At 38.7% G+C, this 17,109-nt stretch overlaps 1 protein-coding gene across 2 annotated transcripts; it reads right to left on the bottom strand.

Moving 5' to 3' along the window:
* Positions 1-215: 215 nt before the first annotated feature.
* HACD1 (3-hydroxyacyl-CoA dehydratase 1) lies at positions 216-13,154 on the bottom strand. 2 transcript variants are annotated; one of them, XM_069006711.1, is made up of 7 exons: positions 12,955-13,154; positions 8,800-8,917; positions 7,549-7,567; positions 7,379-7,461; positions 4,576-4,697; positions 1,991-2,169; positions 216-512 (listed from the first exon to the last, which is right to left on the bottom strand). In XM_069006711.1, the coding sequence occupies exons 1-7, from the start codon at positions 13,080-13,082 to the stop codon at positions 430-432; spliced, it is 732 nt and encodes a 243-aa protein (XP_068862812.1). In that variant the 5' UTR covers positions 13,083-13,154; the 3' UTR covers positions 216-429. The 2 variants fall into 2 exon arrangements, with proteins under 2 accessions (XP_068862812.1, XP_068862811.1); XM_069006710.1 differs by having other exon boundaries at positions 226-512; positions 7,379-7,467; positions 12,955-13,153.
* Positions 13,155-17,109: the final 3,955 nt, after the last annotated feature.

The following is a 17,109-nucleotide window of genomic DNA, read 5'->3' as shown; positions in this document are numbered from 1 at the left end:
ATAAATTTACCTAGTCTATGAAAAACATCATTACGTAATTTACACTCTGTTTTCCAGAAGACTCACTTTCAGTACAACTTACCAACTCTCCTTCTGTTCTTGATAATGACTACAGGTCATAACAGCTTTCAGAACAGAAGGCACAGTAGCCAACTATTCTAATTCTTAAAGCTACTCATCAACCTATTGAAAATAAGAAAATAATTTCTTTGAAGAAATGAACAATTAAAAGTCAAAGTGAATCCGAGGATGAAAAGGTAGGTCTGAAAATATATTAATTGCAAAAATAATACAGTCCATGATATTTTAGGCACAGTTGTTTATTCTTGTTCCATGTTTTAAAACTTGGACTCAGAAAAATCAGAGGAAGTTTTGGGTTTTTACCCTCTTTTCCTTTCCACTAAAAGCACCATGGTTACACAGCTTGACTCAATCGTCCTTTTCCACAATCACTTCTCCATGAAGCACCCTTCTTCTCTGCCGCAGCATGTGGAAGTAGAGTTGTGGAAATACTTGATCAAAGCATAGAAGAAAGCAAATTAGATGAAAAAATTCAACAGATCACATAATGGAAAACCACAATTTTACATAATGATGAACTGAGTAAAAATTATGGCACACAGTGGTTGAGTTGATTAAGGTAAATAACAAGTCATGAACATTGCGGTGATTTGAAAAACAGTAATTACTCAAAGCTCAGACAAGGCCCCCTGAATACCTTGTGTTCAAGGAACTTCACCCCAACAGTTTCCTTGTAGAAACAGGATTCAACCACATTCTGGTGGTGCTTGAAGCCTTCAAATCTGTCTTAAGCATGTTTGAATTAAGATTCGGAGGAGGATACAAATTTACCCTACTTGTTCAAGTCTGAAGTAAGGGGATCCCTCTTTCCTGTTCCTCTGCCATCAATTATATTACTGTCCTGCTGACAGAGTAGATCCTTATATTTAATGGTGAGAAAACTGGATTTATTCCTGAAGCATTGTTACATAAACAGATGTAAAACTGTTAGTAAGTTATCACACCTTAGAATATTTTTTACTGACATAAATCTCTCTTGTTGGCCTTCATGATTTCTTGGGACAAAAAATTTCAGTGTGCATGCATATTGTAAAAGTCCATATTGAAGGTCACCTTCTCAAAAGAATACCTTTCATGAATGCAGATCACAGACCTTTTAACTTCAATTTTCCTGCTTTTCAATTTCTCTCCCTAATCTGCTGCCTCAATGTACAGATCATAAAAAAAAAATCTGTTATATATTCTATTATTAATATTATCTAAAATATCATATTTGCCAAGTTTGGTCTAGCCCTATTCATGGTGGAATATCTGGTATATCAGTTTGCTTTCTCCTTGTCTTCATTGCTTAGTTAGCAGTGGAAATAACACTGGAAGTGAAAGACAGATACTCTCCCTACTGTTATCTCCATGGCTTCTGGTATGTGCAAGTACAAGCACAAACTGATAAAACCAGGGACTGCAGATGCTCAGAGAGATTTGGGGGGGTTGACCTCTGTGAAATGAAATCTTGGAGAATACTGCTTCAAGTTTTTCCTGAGCATGCTTGGATGGTGATTTTTCCAAGGTAAATGGTTATTAGTAGCAAGAAAGCCACAGCAAATCTCTGGCACAACTTGCAGGACCAATTTTAAGCCATTACTCAAAGTGGGAGAGGCACTAGAAAGTCTCAGCGACACAGTTACAGACATTTCTGTGTGTAAACAAAAAGTTTTCTTACTTTGTCCAAGTCTGAGAAATAATTTTAGCGTTTTCATTGAAATTTTTAAGGCAGTTTATGTTCCTAAGCAGGTCACAGGACAGAAAATTTCAGTCTAACCAATTAAAGCACATTGAAGCTTGGAACAACAGAAAGCAGGCTTTTATAATAGAAAGTGTTCAGCAAATTTTAATACAGGCAGTGTTTATAGCATCACTGAAGATTGATTATTATGTCATTGATATGTTTCTACAGTTAAATAATACTTACATGGCACATAGGAGAACATGACAATAATAAGGAAGTAATAGTAGTCAAAGGAGACATTATATTTGTTGGGAAGTCTCAGCGAAAACATTCCTGTTTTCTTCACATAAGGTAAAGCAGCATATATGGTTAGCAGTTCACCTGCAACTCCAGCAGGATACAAAATGATAAAAAAGTTGTATCTGCATTGAAAAATAAAAAAAAATTGTGAGAAACACCCCATAAATTTAAAATATTCTCTTGTTATTATTAGTGGCACTGAAATGTATTACAGTAGCTCCTGCACCAGAATCAAGGACCACATCCTGACTTGACACAGAATATCAGTTTCAGTTACTTTTGACAGAGTTGCTTAGGTTGACAAGAGAATGCATTCCTCAGTGCTTTATTTGAAGACAGTGAAGTATCAGAATGTTTTTGTGTTTTTCTAATAAAACAATCCTCAAATTTAGTCTCCAATAATGATTTTTTTAAAGTGTACTGATCTTACTCCTGTTTTCACTGACAGGATTCAGACCAGGACTGAATCCCAAATTCAGATGATCCTACATATTTTCATCACAGTGCACACACTGGGTCAACTGTATGCACCACAATTTGTTTGAAGATAATGAAGATGTTGAAAAACATCAAAAGCTGTTTTACTCACTGCAACATGGGAATACTACATTTACCACTAATGGAAATTTGAATAAAAAGAGAAAAGAAAATTACTAGAAAGTGCTTGAAACTTATCAGATCCATTTTTAAGTGAGATGATGTTCAAATAAAAGGCAAAGCATCCAGTCTAAAGAAAATGTGGTTTGAATGCCAAAGGCCACATAGGCAGTGACAAAATGAAAATTGTAATCAATAGGCTTTGTGCTGTCCAGGTTCTCCTAAGGAACAATTCTCCAGTTCATATAGGGAACAGCAATGAGAGCCGTCACACAGAGAGAAAGGTACAGTGTGCACTCCCTGATCAAAATAAATGAGATCCAAAACAGCAGCAACTAAGCATGAAACCCTCCTAGAAGCAGAAGGGCTTAGAAGACTCACAGATGAGGGGAATCACAGAATCACAGAATAGTTCAGGTTGGAAGGGACCTCCCTGCTCAAGCAGGTTTATCCTAGAGCACATGGCACAGGATTGTGTCCAGACGGTTTTTGACAATGTCCAGTGAGGGAGACACTGGATTGTCTCTCTGGACAATCGGTTCCAGTGCGTGGTCACCTGCACAGTAAAGAAGTTCTTCCTCATATTCAGGTGGAACTTCCTGGGCATCAGTTTCTGCCCTTTGCCTCTTGTCCTATTGCTTGGCAGCACCAAGAAGAATGTAGATTAAGGGAAGAATGTAGATTAGATAAGAAGGAGCTGATGCCTTACATATAGTTTGTCTCTATGCAGTTATAAGGTAAAGATCAGAAATTCCATCTCTCTTGGTACTGAATTTATGACCAGTTGTGCTGTTTGTTTATCCATGAATCTTGATGGGATATTTTGGACTCTATGAAAAAATAATACCTTTTCAAATGTTTTGTTTCTATTAATACTTCACCATATATCTCTTCTGTGAGATGTCAGTTTTTCCCTATTGTCTATATTAAGGAAACAAAATTCTGTTATTCAGGGGACACTGACCTGATGGCAAAAATGATTATCTGTCAATGTAATATGTTCTGAATGCATTTCTCTTTCTGAAGTCTGTATAAAAAGCTACTGATGATAGCCAATCTGCCTATCTTTAAATTTGTCATTTAGTGCTTAAACAAGTCTCTAACTTAGGCACTAGCAAAAAGATAATGTTTTATAAGAACAGACATAAATATCAGACATATCAAAGAAGTGCATTAGAAGCAACAAACCTGCATTATCTATAAAACAAAAATAAAGAAAAACAACAAACAAACTCTTTAAAATAAGAGTTGCCTGCACTGAATGTAGGTTAGATATTTTTCTTCTAATACAGTAAGTCTGCCTTAAATGTATTTTTCAAATAATGACTACACAGAATACTATTTCAGTTAACTCTCTGAAAAACACATCTCTGTAGTGTATGTGGATTTAGTGGCCAACCTTAAGTATGCTTCAAAATCAAAATAGTTTTGATATGGAACACAATTTTTGGTGGGCTAAAATAAGTCAGTATTTAACTTCACTACATGGATATAATCTTACAGAAGCTCTGATAAAGCAGAACTTCTTATAAAGTAGTAATAACACAGAATGAGTGACAACGATTCCCACATTTTCAAAGAACTAACATCCACAAAGACTAGTGCTTAATTTTGGGCACTGTATTCAACAGCATCGTCATACTGCAAATTAAAAGATGACTCCAAAGATAGAGAAAAAAAATTAAGTGAAAGCAGAGTTCAAACTGTGAGGCACAGAAAGCAAGGAAAAAACCATACCCCAAAGCTCTCAGCTAAAATATTTTTAACATCTTAAACCAAGCAAAAATGATCCCAAGTACTGTAAGCAACCGACTTGCACTTTGCTGACACAAAACCAAAGCTCAAACATCTGCTCTCCTGTGTGTTAGTTCAGCATGCGTGAAACCAACATGCACAGAATCCTGCGAAACTCAAGTGCAAGACATCTCCACCTGGCCCATTTAATGAAGTATGGCAAATGGTTGAGCAGGTTGAATGTGTAGAAGGAATATCGAGTGATCTCTGTCACAGTCCATACGACCAGAAAAAGAATAACGCTCTCCTCATTCTGGATCTGCAGAAGTATAAAGAACCAACATTTTCTTCATCCTTAAGCTTCTTTTCTGTGCAAACTGCAACAGACTTCTCTTTAAGATACATAAAGCAGAACTAGTATCTTGTAAAGAAAGTAAGCTTTGGCACAAAAGTGATATGCTGAATCCATTACCATGTACAGTTCATTATCATGTGTGTTTACTAACATACAGACATTTGCCAGCTGAGCAATTATTTATCCATTATGCAAATATCAAAATATAAAACTCTATAATTAAGCTTATTCCTCCTCTTTATTCTCTACCTGCATTTCTACCACACATCTAACTATCCTTCTTTTATTTCTGGTTGACCTACTTGTTTACCTTCTTACTCCTCAAAACAGCAGGAACACAAAAGTGATACAGAGGATATGTCTTCTCATAATCACTTTTTAATCATTCTGCATTTCACTACTCAATTTCCTAAACTTTCTCTTACTTTATATCTTGCTTCTTCCTCAATGTATAATGCACATCTCCATGAAGCATCAGACAAAAGGAATTGCTTTACATAACCTACTAACTGGAACCTGGTCACAGAAGATCAGGTTTGGCAGACTTCAGGGAGCTCTAAGATAGTTAAGGAGCTGGAGCACAGATGGCTCACTAAATAAAGAGTAGGTGGTAGATCAGGATCTTTGGGTGAACTCACTAAACAATCCCATTTAAGATTTAAGTTCTGAGTCATTAAACTGCCTCATTGGTAGGTAGCACATTTCTGCTGTTTCAAAACATGAATTCTTTTTCACTCTGATTGAACAAATAAACAAAAGTCCCCACACACAAAGAAGGCACCTGGGGATCTATTACAAACACTACCTTCTGTGAGGAAGAATTACACACAAGTAATTTTCTTTTCTTTAAGAGGGGAGGAATTTTGTAATACACTTCTGTGCCTGAAAGCTGAAAAGCTCCAGGGATGTCTGTGAAATAGAATAAAGCAACACAAGCTTTGTTAAAATTACAAAAGAGGGGAATGATTTTTCAAAGTAAAATGCAACATGGAGACAAAGCTTAATCTATCTCCAAGATGCTGAAAATCCACAACTGTAAAATATCAAGAAGAACTATAAGTGCTCATAAAATCGCACCCTCAATGCGTCAGTCAAAGAAGGTGCACTTTTAGCAGAAGGATTTCAGCAACATGATAAAGAAAATGGAGACATAAAAATAGCACCAAAATCACGAATAAATAGCAACAACTGGAGTGCAAAGATACCCAAACAAACAAGCAAAGGTAAAGACAGAATTAGGCTGTTCTTTGCCTCATGCAGTTAGAGACAAACATTGGTAACTCAAACTTGGATTCATGTCACAGTGCTAAATCCAAGCAGAAGAGCTTTAAATAAGTGTGCAGAGAATTCCTATCTGCTGCCTTGCAAATCTGCAGTCAAGAGGGGAGGTCTGGCTCTCGCTATTATCACTGACATGCCTCTCACCACCTAAAGTGACCCTGAACATTCATGCCTCCTAAGCAATAACAGCATGAAATACAATCAGACATATATTCAGGCATATTTTTTTTTTTTGGACACAGCTTGGCCTACAGTAGTGTAGACAGAGGAAATAAAAGAAATTGCTGGATATGCTAAAGATCCACTGCAGATAATAAAAAATGGCAAAATGCAGTGCTATAGACCAGCTCACATGTAGACTTTCAATATAAAAATCTAGTTAATCTTTGAGACATTTTGCTTTACAGAAAAAGATAAAAACACTTAGCTTACAAAAAAAAAAAAAAGAAGAAAGCAACAACAACAAAAAACTTATGAAAAGCCTATTTAATTTATTCCATGTTAAGAAAATTGATAGTAAAGGAAAAGATGCAGTGTGGAAAACAAGTCCTCTAGCGAACTGAAGATTTGATAACTGAGGCAGGTGCTAAGATAAATCCATCTGCAGAAAGGCCTATGCCATCTGCTGGTGAGACAGTTTAATGGCTCAGCTTTTCAAGTTCTGAATAAATTCAGGAGCACAAAATCTATCACTTAATTTTTTTACATACCTTTCATAGAAAGCACACCTCACAAGCTGAACCTAATGTCCTACCTACTAGCTGTGAACTGCTTGTTTCATTCTGCTAATGGATCACTAGCCTTACAGTAGCCACCTACAGCCAGGCAAATAAACTATTGTCATTTACACAGTCCTTAAGTGCCATTGTGACATGCTGGATATCATCAAATGTTAATGCTATCGTAACATTAAAATTTTGAGAAGGTTTCTAAAAAAATTGCAAAATCGTAACCACGTGTATCCAGGTGAATTCCATTTAAGGCATAAATTTAAAGACATAAATTTACGATTTCTTTAGATTAATTCAGCAAGTGCTTATTAAAATTTTTGAAAGGGAACTGTTAACACTCGGGCAGTTTTACTCATAAATAATAGGAGTAGTCACTGATTTCACTAAGGCAGACCACAGAGGGCATGATGCTGAAGACACTGCCAACTCACAGCTAAGACCCAGACTCAGTATCCTGGGAAGAATCACACAAATTCCATTTTGTAATGCTAAGTTCCAAAATTGCACTCAAGTATGTAAGTATTCTCTGTAGGAATATAATTAATTTTTAAATTGGTTTTCCTAGTGAAATGAGAACTGTATTAATAGCTTCTCCTTAAAAGATATCAGAACATAATTTGCTCACACACATACCTGTTTTATACTATGTGCAATGAACCACACCATGAAGATTCTTGAACTCACTTGGACCCCAGTCACAAGCACAGATGTGCGAACTATTCCTTAAAAAGAGAAACATGTTATCTCTGTTCCACAATTCATGTTTTAACTAATTACAGGAGAAACTAAAACAAAGAACTCACCAACTGCACAGTGGATTACCTGTAAATGAAAATAAGTCAGAGGTTACTGATGTGCAGCATGTTCCTAGCTACCCTAGAAACATGGCCTTTTGGTATTAATATAAACCTAGGCTCAATTCTGGTTTTTGTCTCCCACTAACAGTCTTAAAAAGAAATACATTGCAGAGCCCTCGCAATCAGTGTTGGGATGGGCTCAATATCTGAGCTGTGCAAATACATGAAAGACATTTGTTTTCCAAATTGATTGTAAATATTAGACATTTAGATACCTATAAAGCATTTTTTTCAGCTAGTAAGCTTCCCTTCCTTTACCTTATTCAAAGAAGAATTTTACAGGAAAGCGTAGAGGAAGTCATATAAGGAACACTAAACACACAGCAATTTTCAAATGTCCTGCATTCATTACAGATTAATAACATTATTATACTTTTGTCAATGACAGCTATGAAGCTTTAGATATAATGTATTTTCTGGTCAGTAATGTTTAGTGAATGAAGTACTTTTCATTATTTTGGCAGGTTTGAATAGAATTACTTACTGTGTAAGTTTAACAGCACAAAAGCCTCTATATAGCTGGTGACATGATTTTAATAGTTGTTTGAACTTGAGATGTCATAGGCAGATTGAGAAAAAAGTTAAAATGTCGATAGGCACTCTTCGTTGTACCTGGGAAAGAACTGCAAGTGCTCCATAAACCCAAGCTTCATTCCAAAGATGTACCAGAACTGAGACCACTAGTGCATAGTTTGCAAAAGTATTACTTAAAGAATACTTTGCACATCTGGCACAGACCCCGTTGCAATGGATTACATGGGGTACGTGAATCCAGTCTCGCAATAAGCAGAAGCAGGAAAGGCACAGAAGGACAGTAAGTACAGTATAAAGATATAAGTATAAAGTATACAGTATATATACCTATACTCTCTGAGATGGTCATGAGATTCTACTACACTGGAGGGCTGATCTGCTGGCTGTAATGCCTTCAAGATTTTGCCTTCTGCATTAAAGACTCTCAAATCAAAGCACTTACCAGGCACTGTCTGATTTAAAGAAATATTAGAATTAAGTTTGAAAAACATGTGCCCATTTGTTTCAAGTAATCATCTTTCCCACCCCCAAATCTTCATTAAATAATAAAGTAAAAAAGGCTTTTAATACTAATATAATATTTTTATTTTAAATTCAGGATAATAATGTGTTTTGCCTGTGATATGCAGCATCCAGTAAAGCAAACTAATGTTTAAAATTTACCTCAAGTAAAGCAAATGTCTGGAAAAATTTAAGCGTCTTTTGAACGCTTCTGAATAAGCCTCTATGTGTTCCTTTCTGTATATAAAACCGCACCATGGCAATACCTAATACCAGCCACCTATAAAAGAAAGAGAATGGATACATTTCAAATTAGAATTCTAAAAATATCCATCCATTGTAAATAATTTAGTAGAGCATTTTTCTTCATGGATTGTCTTTGATTCTTCACTTGTCGGTGTTCTTAGATCATCAAAAATATCTTTAGACATAAATATTATATAATATTATGTAAACATTACACTCATCTCTTTACTTGGAAAAGGATGGAGGATAACTTACTACCTTCAGAGGATTGACTTAATTGAGGGAACCCCCCAAAACCACCCATCCATAATACTTTTCACTAGCTAGTGACTACATATTTTTACTATTAAATCCTCATGCATCTTGACTATTAAATACTGTTATTTGAAACCACATGATGAGCTTGGTACTGAAGTCACTGGGTTGCAAGTTTGTAAAAGTAAAGGACCGGAATTTATGCACATCAGTTTTACATTTTTCATGGCCCCTTAACTCACCAATTTCAGGACTGACTGGTGATCTTAATGCTTCACAATGTTTGTGATTGTCCACATGAAGTTACCACTACAATTATGTTTTCAAAAGTGTTGAGAAGTGTTCTAAAACTTGATTAAAAAATCAGACTCCCAAGTGCTGCAAGACAGGTGTTCTATGCTCCTGACTTCCAGAAGCAGATATATGTAACTAGCACATTTGAGGGGGTTGGATAATATTTTTTGGGGTTTTTTAGGAAACTGAACAACAATGCCAGCTAATAACCCTTCCAATGTAAAATAAAGAAAAAGTAACAATATCTTTTAATCATAGTAGAATTTGATATAAAACTTAAATTGAGATTTGGAATGGATATTGAGATTAAAAAAATAAACTTCTAAACTGTGAGTTGATCCCACAACCAGCCCAGACTGTAAAATAATCCAAGGCGTGAGGAATTCCTTCCACATAATAAACCCATTTTTATATAATTAAGATTTTCAAAACAGTGTACTATATGTTCCTTAACCATAGGATTGTTTGGGTTGGAATGGACCTTAGAGTTCCAATCCTCCCTGCTGTATGGAGGGACACCTTCCACTAGATGAGTTTGCTCAAGGCCTCATCCAACCTGGTTCTGAATACTTGCAGGAATGGGGCATCTGCAGGTTCTTTGGGAAACCTCTGCAAGTGCCTCATCACCCTCCGAGTAAAGAATTTCTTCCCAATATCTAATCTAAACCTTCTCTCTTTCAGTTTAAAGCTGTTATAACTTAAAGCCATTCTATCACTATAACCCCTTGTGAAAAGTCCCTCTCCAGCTCTCTTGTGGGCTCCCTCCAGGAACTGAAAGGTTGCAATAATGTCACCATGGAGCCTTCTATTCTCCACACTGAAAAAACCCAACTCTCTCAGCCTTTCAGACCTATACCTCATTCTTAAAACATCATATTAGCAAGAAGACTGAAAACTTCAGCTTTCAATCCAAAAACACTAAGAAAATACAAAAATTCTTTAATATAGACATAGGCATAACAAGAGCTACGGATGGCTACTTTGAGAGGTAAAAATAAAAATCAAAAATGACAAAAATTTTAGTTTGACTTTTTCTCTGATGTTGCTGGGAACAATTACTCAGTCCTTTCATTCTCCATAAAGCCATAGCAAGTATATTTTACAGCGACATGAGCTCTGGCTAAGGAAGGGCCCAAGTGTCAAAGCAGAAGGGTCTTAGAAATACTCAGAGGCAGATTCAGAGAGACTATAAATATTCAGAGAAATATTTACATAAACATTTGGATAAATATTTAACTCATCTTCTTATACTCCTCCCTGAGCATAAGGTATAGGCTAGCACTGGAAACAGGGTACCAGGAAATAGTAATCTTTGGTCAGATCCGTTCTGCTGTGACAGCATGAGAGCCACATGGATCCTGAGAGCTCCCTGTTCACCTCGGATGGCACGGACTCCAGTATCAGCCCCTTAACAACTCCTACACGCGGCAGCTACTGCTATGCAGTCACTTGGTGTGCCCCATTCCAGCACCTCATGACAGCATTTCAAACTCACAGCGTTAGTAAGGCTTCCCCACACAGCAGGAATGATTCCCCTCTTTGATCCCTTCTACTTTAAGCCCATGAATTCGATCTGCCAGCGCGCCAAAATTTTCCCCCACAAGTGTTACTAAGATTTTAAAACGGATTTTAAATATGAGTGCATTTATTTCAGGTTCTCTGCCACCACTGTGGAAATGAGGAATTACTGGAATATCACTGCTAGTCTTTCACAGTGAAGCTGCCCTGTTTTATAGTGAAGTGTTTGACAAGAGGAAGGTGACAGGGAGTTTACATCCAGCTGGCAGCACAAATGTGACAGCAACAACTCTGTCCAAGACTTAGACTGAGAAGTCATAATACATTTAACCTAACAAGGCATTTTCTGCAACTCATTCCACAACCAAAGCATTGCAGAGAGAAGTAATCTTGGATGACACTCAGAATCAAAGACTGCAAATGTATTTTTCTTAAATGATTTTTTACGTGGACATAAATTTCTGTAGATGGTTTTATTTAGCTGTCAGTGGCTTTGACTTTGGATCTCAGGAAAGCCCTTGTACTGAGTATTACGAATCACGAGGAAATGGAAAACACTTTCTCTACTAAAGGCAGCATCTCCAGTTGGAACTTTCAGCAAGATTGGGTATTGATCTGTCATCTGAGTCCCTTAAATCTCTTTTAGAAACAAAGATAAGCTAAAATACATATAAATTGTACCCATAAATTATTATAAGAATTTAATCCTATCTCTTTTTTCTCTGTTTCAACATTAAAAAAATCCAATTTTGCATGTCTTAATTCCTTTTGATATTAATGGAAAATGGGAGAGAAGTAAGTGGGAGATACTGAAGCTGCACCTAAGGTCAAAACTAATATGGTTCGATAATCTTTTAGAGACATATAAAAGAGAGTGGCAAGAGTCAGTGTTCATTAGCAAATTCACACATGGAGCACGAGACTGGTAATTCAATGAGGTAACATTAACCTCACGTAAAAGCACTTTTCAAGAAGTGCTGCAATAATATATGAACAGACTTGAATACTTATTCAAGATTCACAGCTGCCAGTGAGAAGAAAGCCATTACGATCACATTCCCGGCTTTCTCCATCAGCGCTTGAGCTCCTGCCTCAACTGCGGCGTGTTAGTTTTACTCTACGGAATTCAAAGGGCAGAGAGATCATCCACTGATAACCAAAGTAGAACTGTTCTCATGATGAATATCGCCCTAGAAGTTATAAAATGTTTAGTTCTTCGCTTTCTTTTAAGCATGTTGAAATTAATGGGTTGGGGTTTTTTCCCCGAGAGTTAGTGAACAGGGAAAATTTTCAAGAAGTGACAATACGTGCTTCGAGCGCTAACATCATAAACCTGACTGATCTTACGATCTGTTATTCAAAATAAATACCTGCTTTTCTCACAGCAAAGCCTCGCAGCACGGAGCACAAGCTCAAATGAACCTGCTGGGCTTCTGCACCTCTTCCCCCTGCACCGGTCCCCGCTCATCCCTACTGCCCGCGGGCGCGGCGGGCCGCGCTGGCTCTGGACAGCTCTGCCTGCCGGGCGCCGGGCTGGGCTCTGCAGCTCCGAGCCGGGCTCTGCAGCTCCGAGCCGGGCTCTGCAGCTCCGAGCCGGGGCGCACCGACCCGAGCGCAACGCCCCACGCGGGACCCGCGCCCGTGAAGCCGCCGACGGCACCGAGGAGCGCTGTCGGCTCCCCGCGGGCGGCCAGCAGTCCCCTCCGCATCCGGCGAGGCCGTGCCGCGGGACGCGGCTCCCCCGCCCGGCATTCCGGTCCCGGCTATACTTAACCTCCGCGGCGGGCGCGGGGTGACGCGCCGGCGGCTGGCAGCGCTGCACCGTATTAGGCAATGCCCAGCAGCCGAGGAGAGCCCCGCTCCCGGCGGCTCCCCCGCGTCCCGGCTCTCCCGCCCGGCCGCCCCCCGGCCCCGCCGGGCCCCCGCCTCGCCCCGGCCGCACCGCCCCGGCTCCGCCGCTCTGCGCCCCGCGGAGGCGCCGCGCTGCCGCCGGCGCCCGCTCACCCCGCGGTCATGGCGACGTTGTAGAAGATGAGCCAGGTCGTAGCCAGGGCGCCGAGCTTCTTCTTCTTGCCGTTCTCCTTCTCCTCCACCGCGCCGTTGCCGCCTCCGTCCTCCTCGCTGGACGCCATGGTTCCCCGGCCGGGAGCACGGCGCACACGGCGGGGAGGAGGGGCTCCCTCCGCGGCGGGGCTGGGGCCGCGCTGACAGCCGGACCGAGCGCTGTCCCTCACCCCATCTGTCTTCCCCGAGGGCTGCTGCCGCCGCCAGCGGCTCACATGGCCCTGCGCGCTCCTCCCTCCGCGCCGCGGGGCTCCCCGGGTCAGCCAGAGCCTGCGGGGGCGGGCGAGCCTCCATCGGCAGGGAGCGCCTGATGGGATGGTACCCGGCCTTGCTGCTGACCGTCAGGCAGCAGCAGCGGGCACAGCCCACCTCAGAAAAAGTGACAGAAAATAGCGCGGTTCTTGGAAACACAGAAATGTGTGTCTGAGATTGAACACCTGGGAGTCTGGCCAGAGCCCGACTGGTGGGAATATGCCCAGGCCCCCACCTCGAAGGCCAAGCAGCCACCTGCCAGGCTGACCTCGGGAGTCTGGTAGGTCTCCATAAATACCACCCTAAATACCCGAGGAAGGCTAAGGCCCACACCTGAGAAGGGGAAATTTCTTCCAAGGGCCTGAAAAGCACCCAGCTGGCAGACTGAAGGATGACATTCGAGTATTCATGTTACCTTGTAAAAGTTCACTCTCTGTGCAAGTGCACAGGGAAGCTAAGCCAGCACAGGTAGCGTTGATGGGACTGGCTCTGGAATGGAGACAGCATTAGCCTGAACAAGGTTGATGTGACATGACCCTTCAAGAGTGTGGGCTGCACCCACTATCCTGACACCTGGCTCATCTCTGCTAACCTGGGGATGCCACTTGCTACTTGGGGCAGGCTCCTCATTTCCACGGCTAAGCATGGTGACCATGGCCACTCAGCCCAAATACCTCCGACACGGACACAGACAGAAGAATTCCAAAACTGGGCCAGGGTATCTTAAATGATACTTGTTCAGTAGAATTTAAAGAGTCCAAGTCTATCTACTTTAGGAGGGGGTAGGTATCTCAATGTTGAAGACACTTGGATGCCTCAGGTCGAGGGCCTTCATGTAAAAGATAAACAGATGCGCCATAAAAAAACCTGTCTCCCCCTCGTCAGCAAAACACACAAGCAGATGTTCACCTTTCAGCCTCAAAATACACACCCACTGGCAACAGCAAATGTATAATGTGTGCAAAATGAGTAGTTGGCAAAAGAGCACGTTGCATATGCTTGTAAGATTACAGTAGGTACCAATATTATACATACACAGATACTTTTTGTGTTCAAGTCATGTGGTTAAAAAATCAAGACAAAGAATTTATACACAGGATTGAACAACCCAACTCAGAAGTTTTTGCCAATACGGGTTAATCTGAGCCTACATGTCACCTCAATGTAGCAGCTATAAGTTGGTTTAAACTGTAGCTTTCCAAAATACTTTCTATATTTATTTTTAAATTCTGGATATTCCTGCTATCTTACTTACATGTTTTCTCCACTTGAAATCCTCTTATCTCTTCAAACTTTCTAACTTTTTTGCTTTGACAATGTAGTGTTGAAAGGGGCATCAAAAATTAACCACATACTATGAGTAAAGTGGGTTTTTTTTCTCATCCGATTTTGTCAATTTATGACTTCATTAACTGATGAAGACTTTCTTATTTTAAATTATGATCCATGGAGAAAGGCATGACTCGATCCCAATTTTTAATATCAGTTTTTATTTTTTACTGCTTTTAGCTGTCCTTTGCCATTTTTCTTTTGAGATTTTTCCACAGCAGATTTGAGGCAACAAATCCTATTTTCTTTCTGAAGTAAAATTTTTCCATTTTTAAATCCCTTCTTGGATGTTTTCCATGCTTTTGCTCAGAATCTTTTGAAATTTGATAAGCAATGTTTGTCTAATTCTCATTAGAATTCTATATTACTTTCCTTCCCCTATTTATTTGCTCAAATTTATTGATTTTGGATACACACATTATCTGTAATGATGACTGGGTTTGTCTTTGGTTAATTTAGTCAATTCAGAACTTACTGGTGAGGATAAGCATCTCAATGTGTTTGCTCTAATATTGTGGTTACTATTTATTGAGCTCACAGTTTCTCTTGCTATCACACTACTCATTCACCTAATTGATGTAAAATTTCTGAATACCCCCATAATATTTTTTTGGATTTAAATAAACTAAACATTTTGTTCCATTTGCAAGTTTTGTCATCCCCACTTGTCTATGTTTCCCAACCATTTATTAATGTATTAAGCACAAAACTTTTTACAGAACTTTCATAAACACCTCAATGCTCTAATTTTGCTGTGATAAACTTGCTCTTTGTTTCCACTTCCCATGTTTTAATCCATGGAGGTATTTTATTCCTTAATCTGTAGCTACTTCATATCCTTGGTGGTTCCTGTGTGACATATTTTTGGCAGCATTTTCAAAACGTATTTGTTGTGTTAAGGCTATTTTTTGACAAATTTCTTTTTATAAGTACATGTTCCAGGACTTGCAACAAATTAGTTGAGACATAATTTCTTTTTCATAAGTTTCCTATTGTTACTCTTTAAATCATGATTTCTGTCAATTACAATGTATATATTTGTGGTTACAAGTCTGTATTTTCTGAAACCTTTATTTAAATTTGATAAAGTGTCAGCTATTTTCAAAGCATTAAGTACAGTATCTATACTTAATTTGAAATAACGTTCTTTTATAGTAGCAAAATTATTTCATCTAATATTTCAGCTTTGGCTAGCACTTTTTAATCCCCAAAAAATCTCAAAATGATTAATAAAACAGATTTTCTTTACATACAGAAATTTAATCAATGGAAGTGAATAGGCTTATACATCAATCACATTAGCTAAATCAGGTTTTAAAATCTGTTATGAGTGGCTTATCAATTGAGGTGAACTTTGCAGTTATTCAAACACAAATCAACCTTCCCAATAAATTTCAGACAGTCAAATCAAGGTCTTTTGTGTTGTAGATGAGAGCATCATTGTGTTTCATATTCATTCTCAACCTTCCCTGGCAGTTTATTCACTCTAGTTCCAAATCATCAACACTGCTCTACTGTTACTACAAAAATAAGTGGTTTTCCTTGTCTTCATGATAGATATTATAAATATATATTTTAGTTCTAGATTCGTATTGCACACATATATATTCAAAACTTTATAAAGCTGAATGGTTTTTACTTCCAATCTATTTCCAGAAATACGAAGTAAAGCTTTCATGAGATTATTTTCTAATGAAATGTTCTACAGCGTTTTGGGTTTTTTGTTACAAAATTTATTTATTTTATATGGAAACATTTCTATGAAATGAAAAATTGTAGTGCTTTGAAAATAATACAATGACTTATCAGCTCCACTATCACAGGGGAAGGTCATCTACTATTGAATGCTGCAAGAACTACGTGGTATGAACCCTGCAGAATCACCTTTATACTTCAGACTAGTTAAATGTTAGATATTAACTTAAAATCCTGGCAAGGGGAATTTGTTGCAAAATGTAATAGCTTAAATTCTGCTTGTCCTATTGCCCTGTTTTCAGATAATGTTCCCACCACACTGCGAGAGCAATGTGTTTAGATAGCAGAATTTATATATAGTACTTGCACACTATTCTAGGTTTATGCTATGTAGGAATCTGTAAGGTATTCAAGGATAAATGCAAGTAAACAGAATTATGTCTAAATTGAATGACACTGTGTATGTGTCTCTTTGTGCATTCATCCAGGTGTGTCTATCTATTATTTAATTTACTATGCTAGGAATTTTATAGAAGATGCTTTCAAAAGATGTGGTGTAGAATGGATTGCATAAATCTTGTGGGAAGAACTAGAAGATCTGCTCACATTTGGCACTTCTGAAGCAGTTGGAGTTTTGCACTGCTACTGTGAAATAAATTATTCATATTAAGCCTCTGACTGTCCAGCTCAGTAGTCAGCAAAGGAAAAGAAATGTCATGAACACAGGCTGAAGGAGAATTTTATATTTCTGTTATAAAAAGACAAAAATTCTGGTGTGAATATTTAGAATTTTTCGCATGATAACTATTGATTCTACAT

The sequence above is a fragment of the Aphelocoma coerulescens genome, chromosome 2 (genome assembly GCF_041296385.1).
Source record: "Aphelocoma coerulescens isolate FSJ_1873_10779 chromosome 2, UR_Acoe_1.0, whole genome shotgun sequence".
NCBI classification, from domain to species: Eukaryota; Metazoa; Chordata; class Aves; order Passeriformes; family Corvidae; genus Aphelocoma; species Aphelocoma coerulescens.
Note: the sequence above shows the minus strand (reverse complement) of the source record. Positions and strands in the feature narration are given on the sequence as shown.

Coding starts and splice junctions, on each gene's coding strand:
- HACD1 (XM_069006710.1), bottom strand. CDS start 13,082: ATGGCGTCCAGCGAGGAGGACGGAGGCGGCAACGGCGCGGTGGAGGAG. Junction 8,918..12,954: donor AACGTCGCCATGACCGCGGG/GTGAGCGGGCGC, acceptor TTTCTTTTATAG/GTGGCTGGTATTAGGTATTG. Junction 513..1,990: donor CATGTTCTCCTATGTGCCAT/GTAAGTATTATT, acceptor GCTTTGATCAAG/TATTTCCACAACTCTACTTC.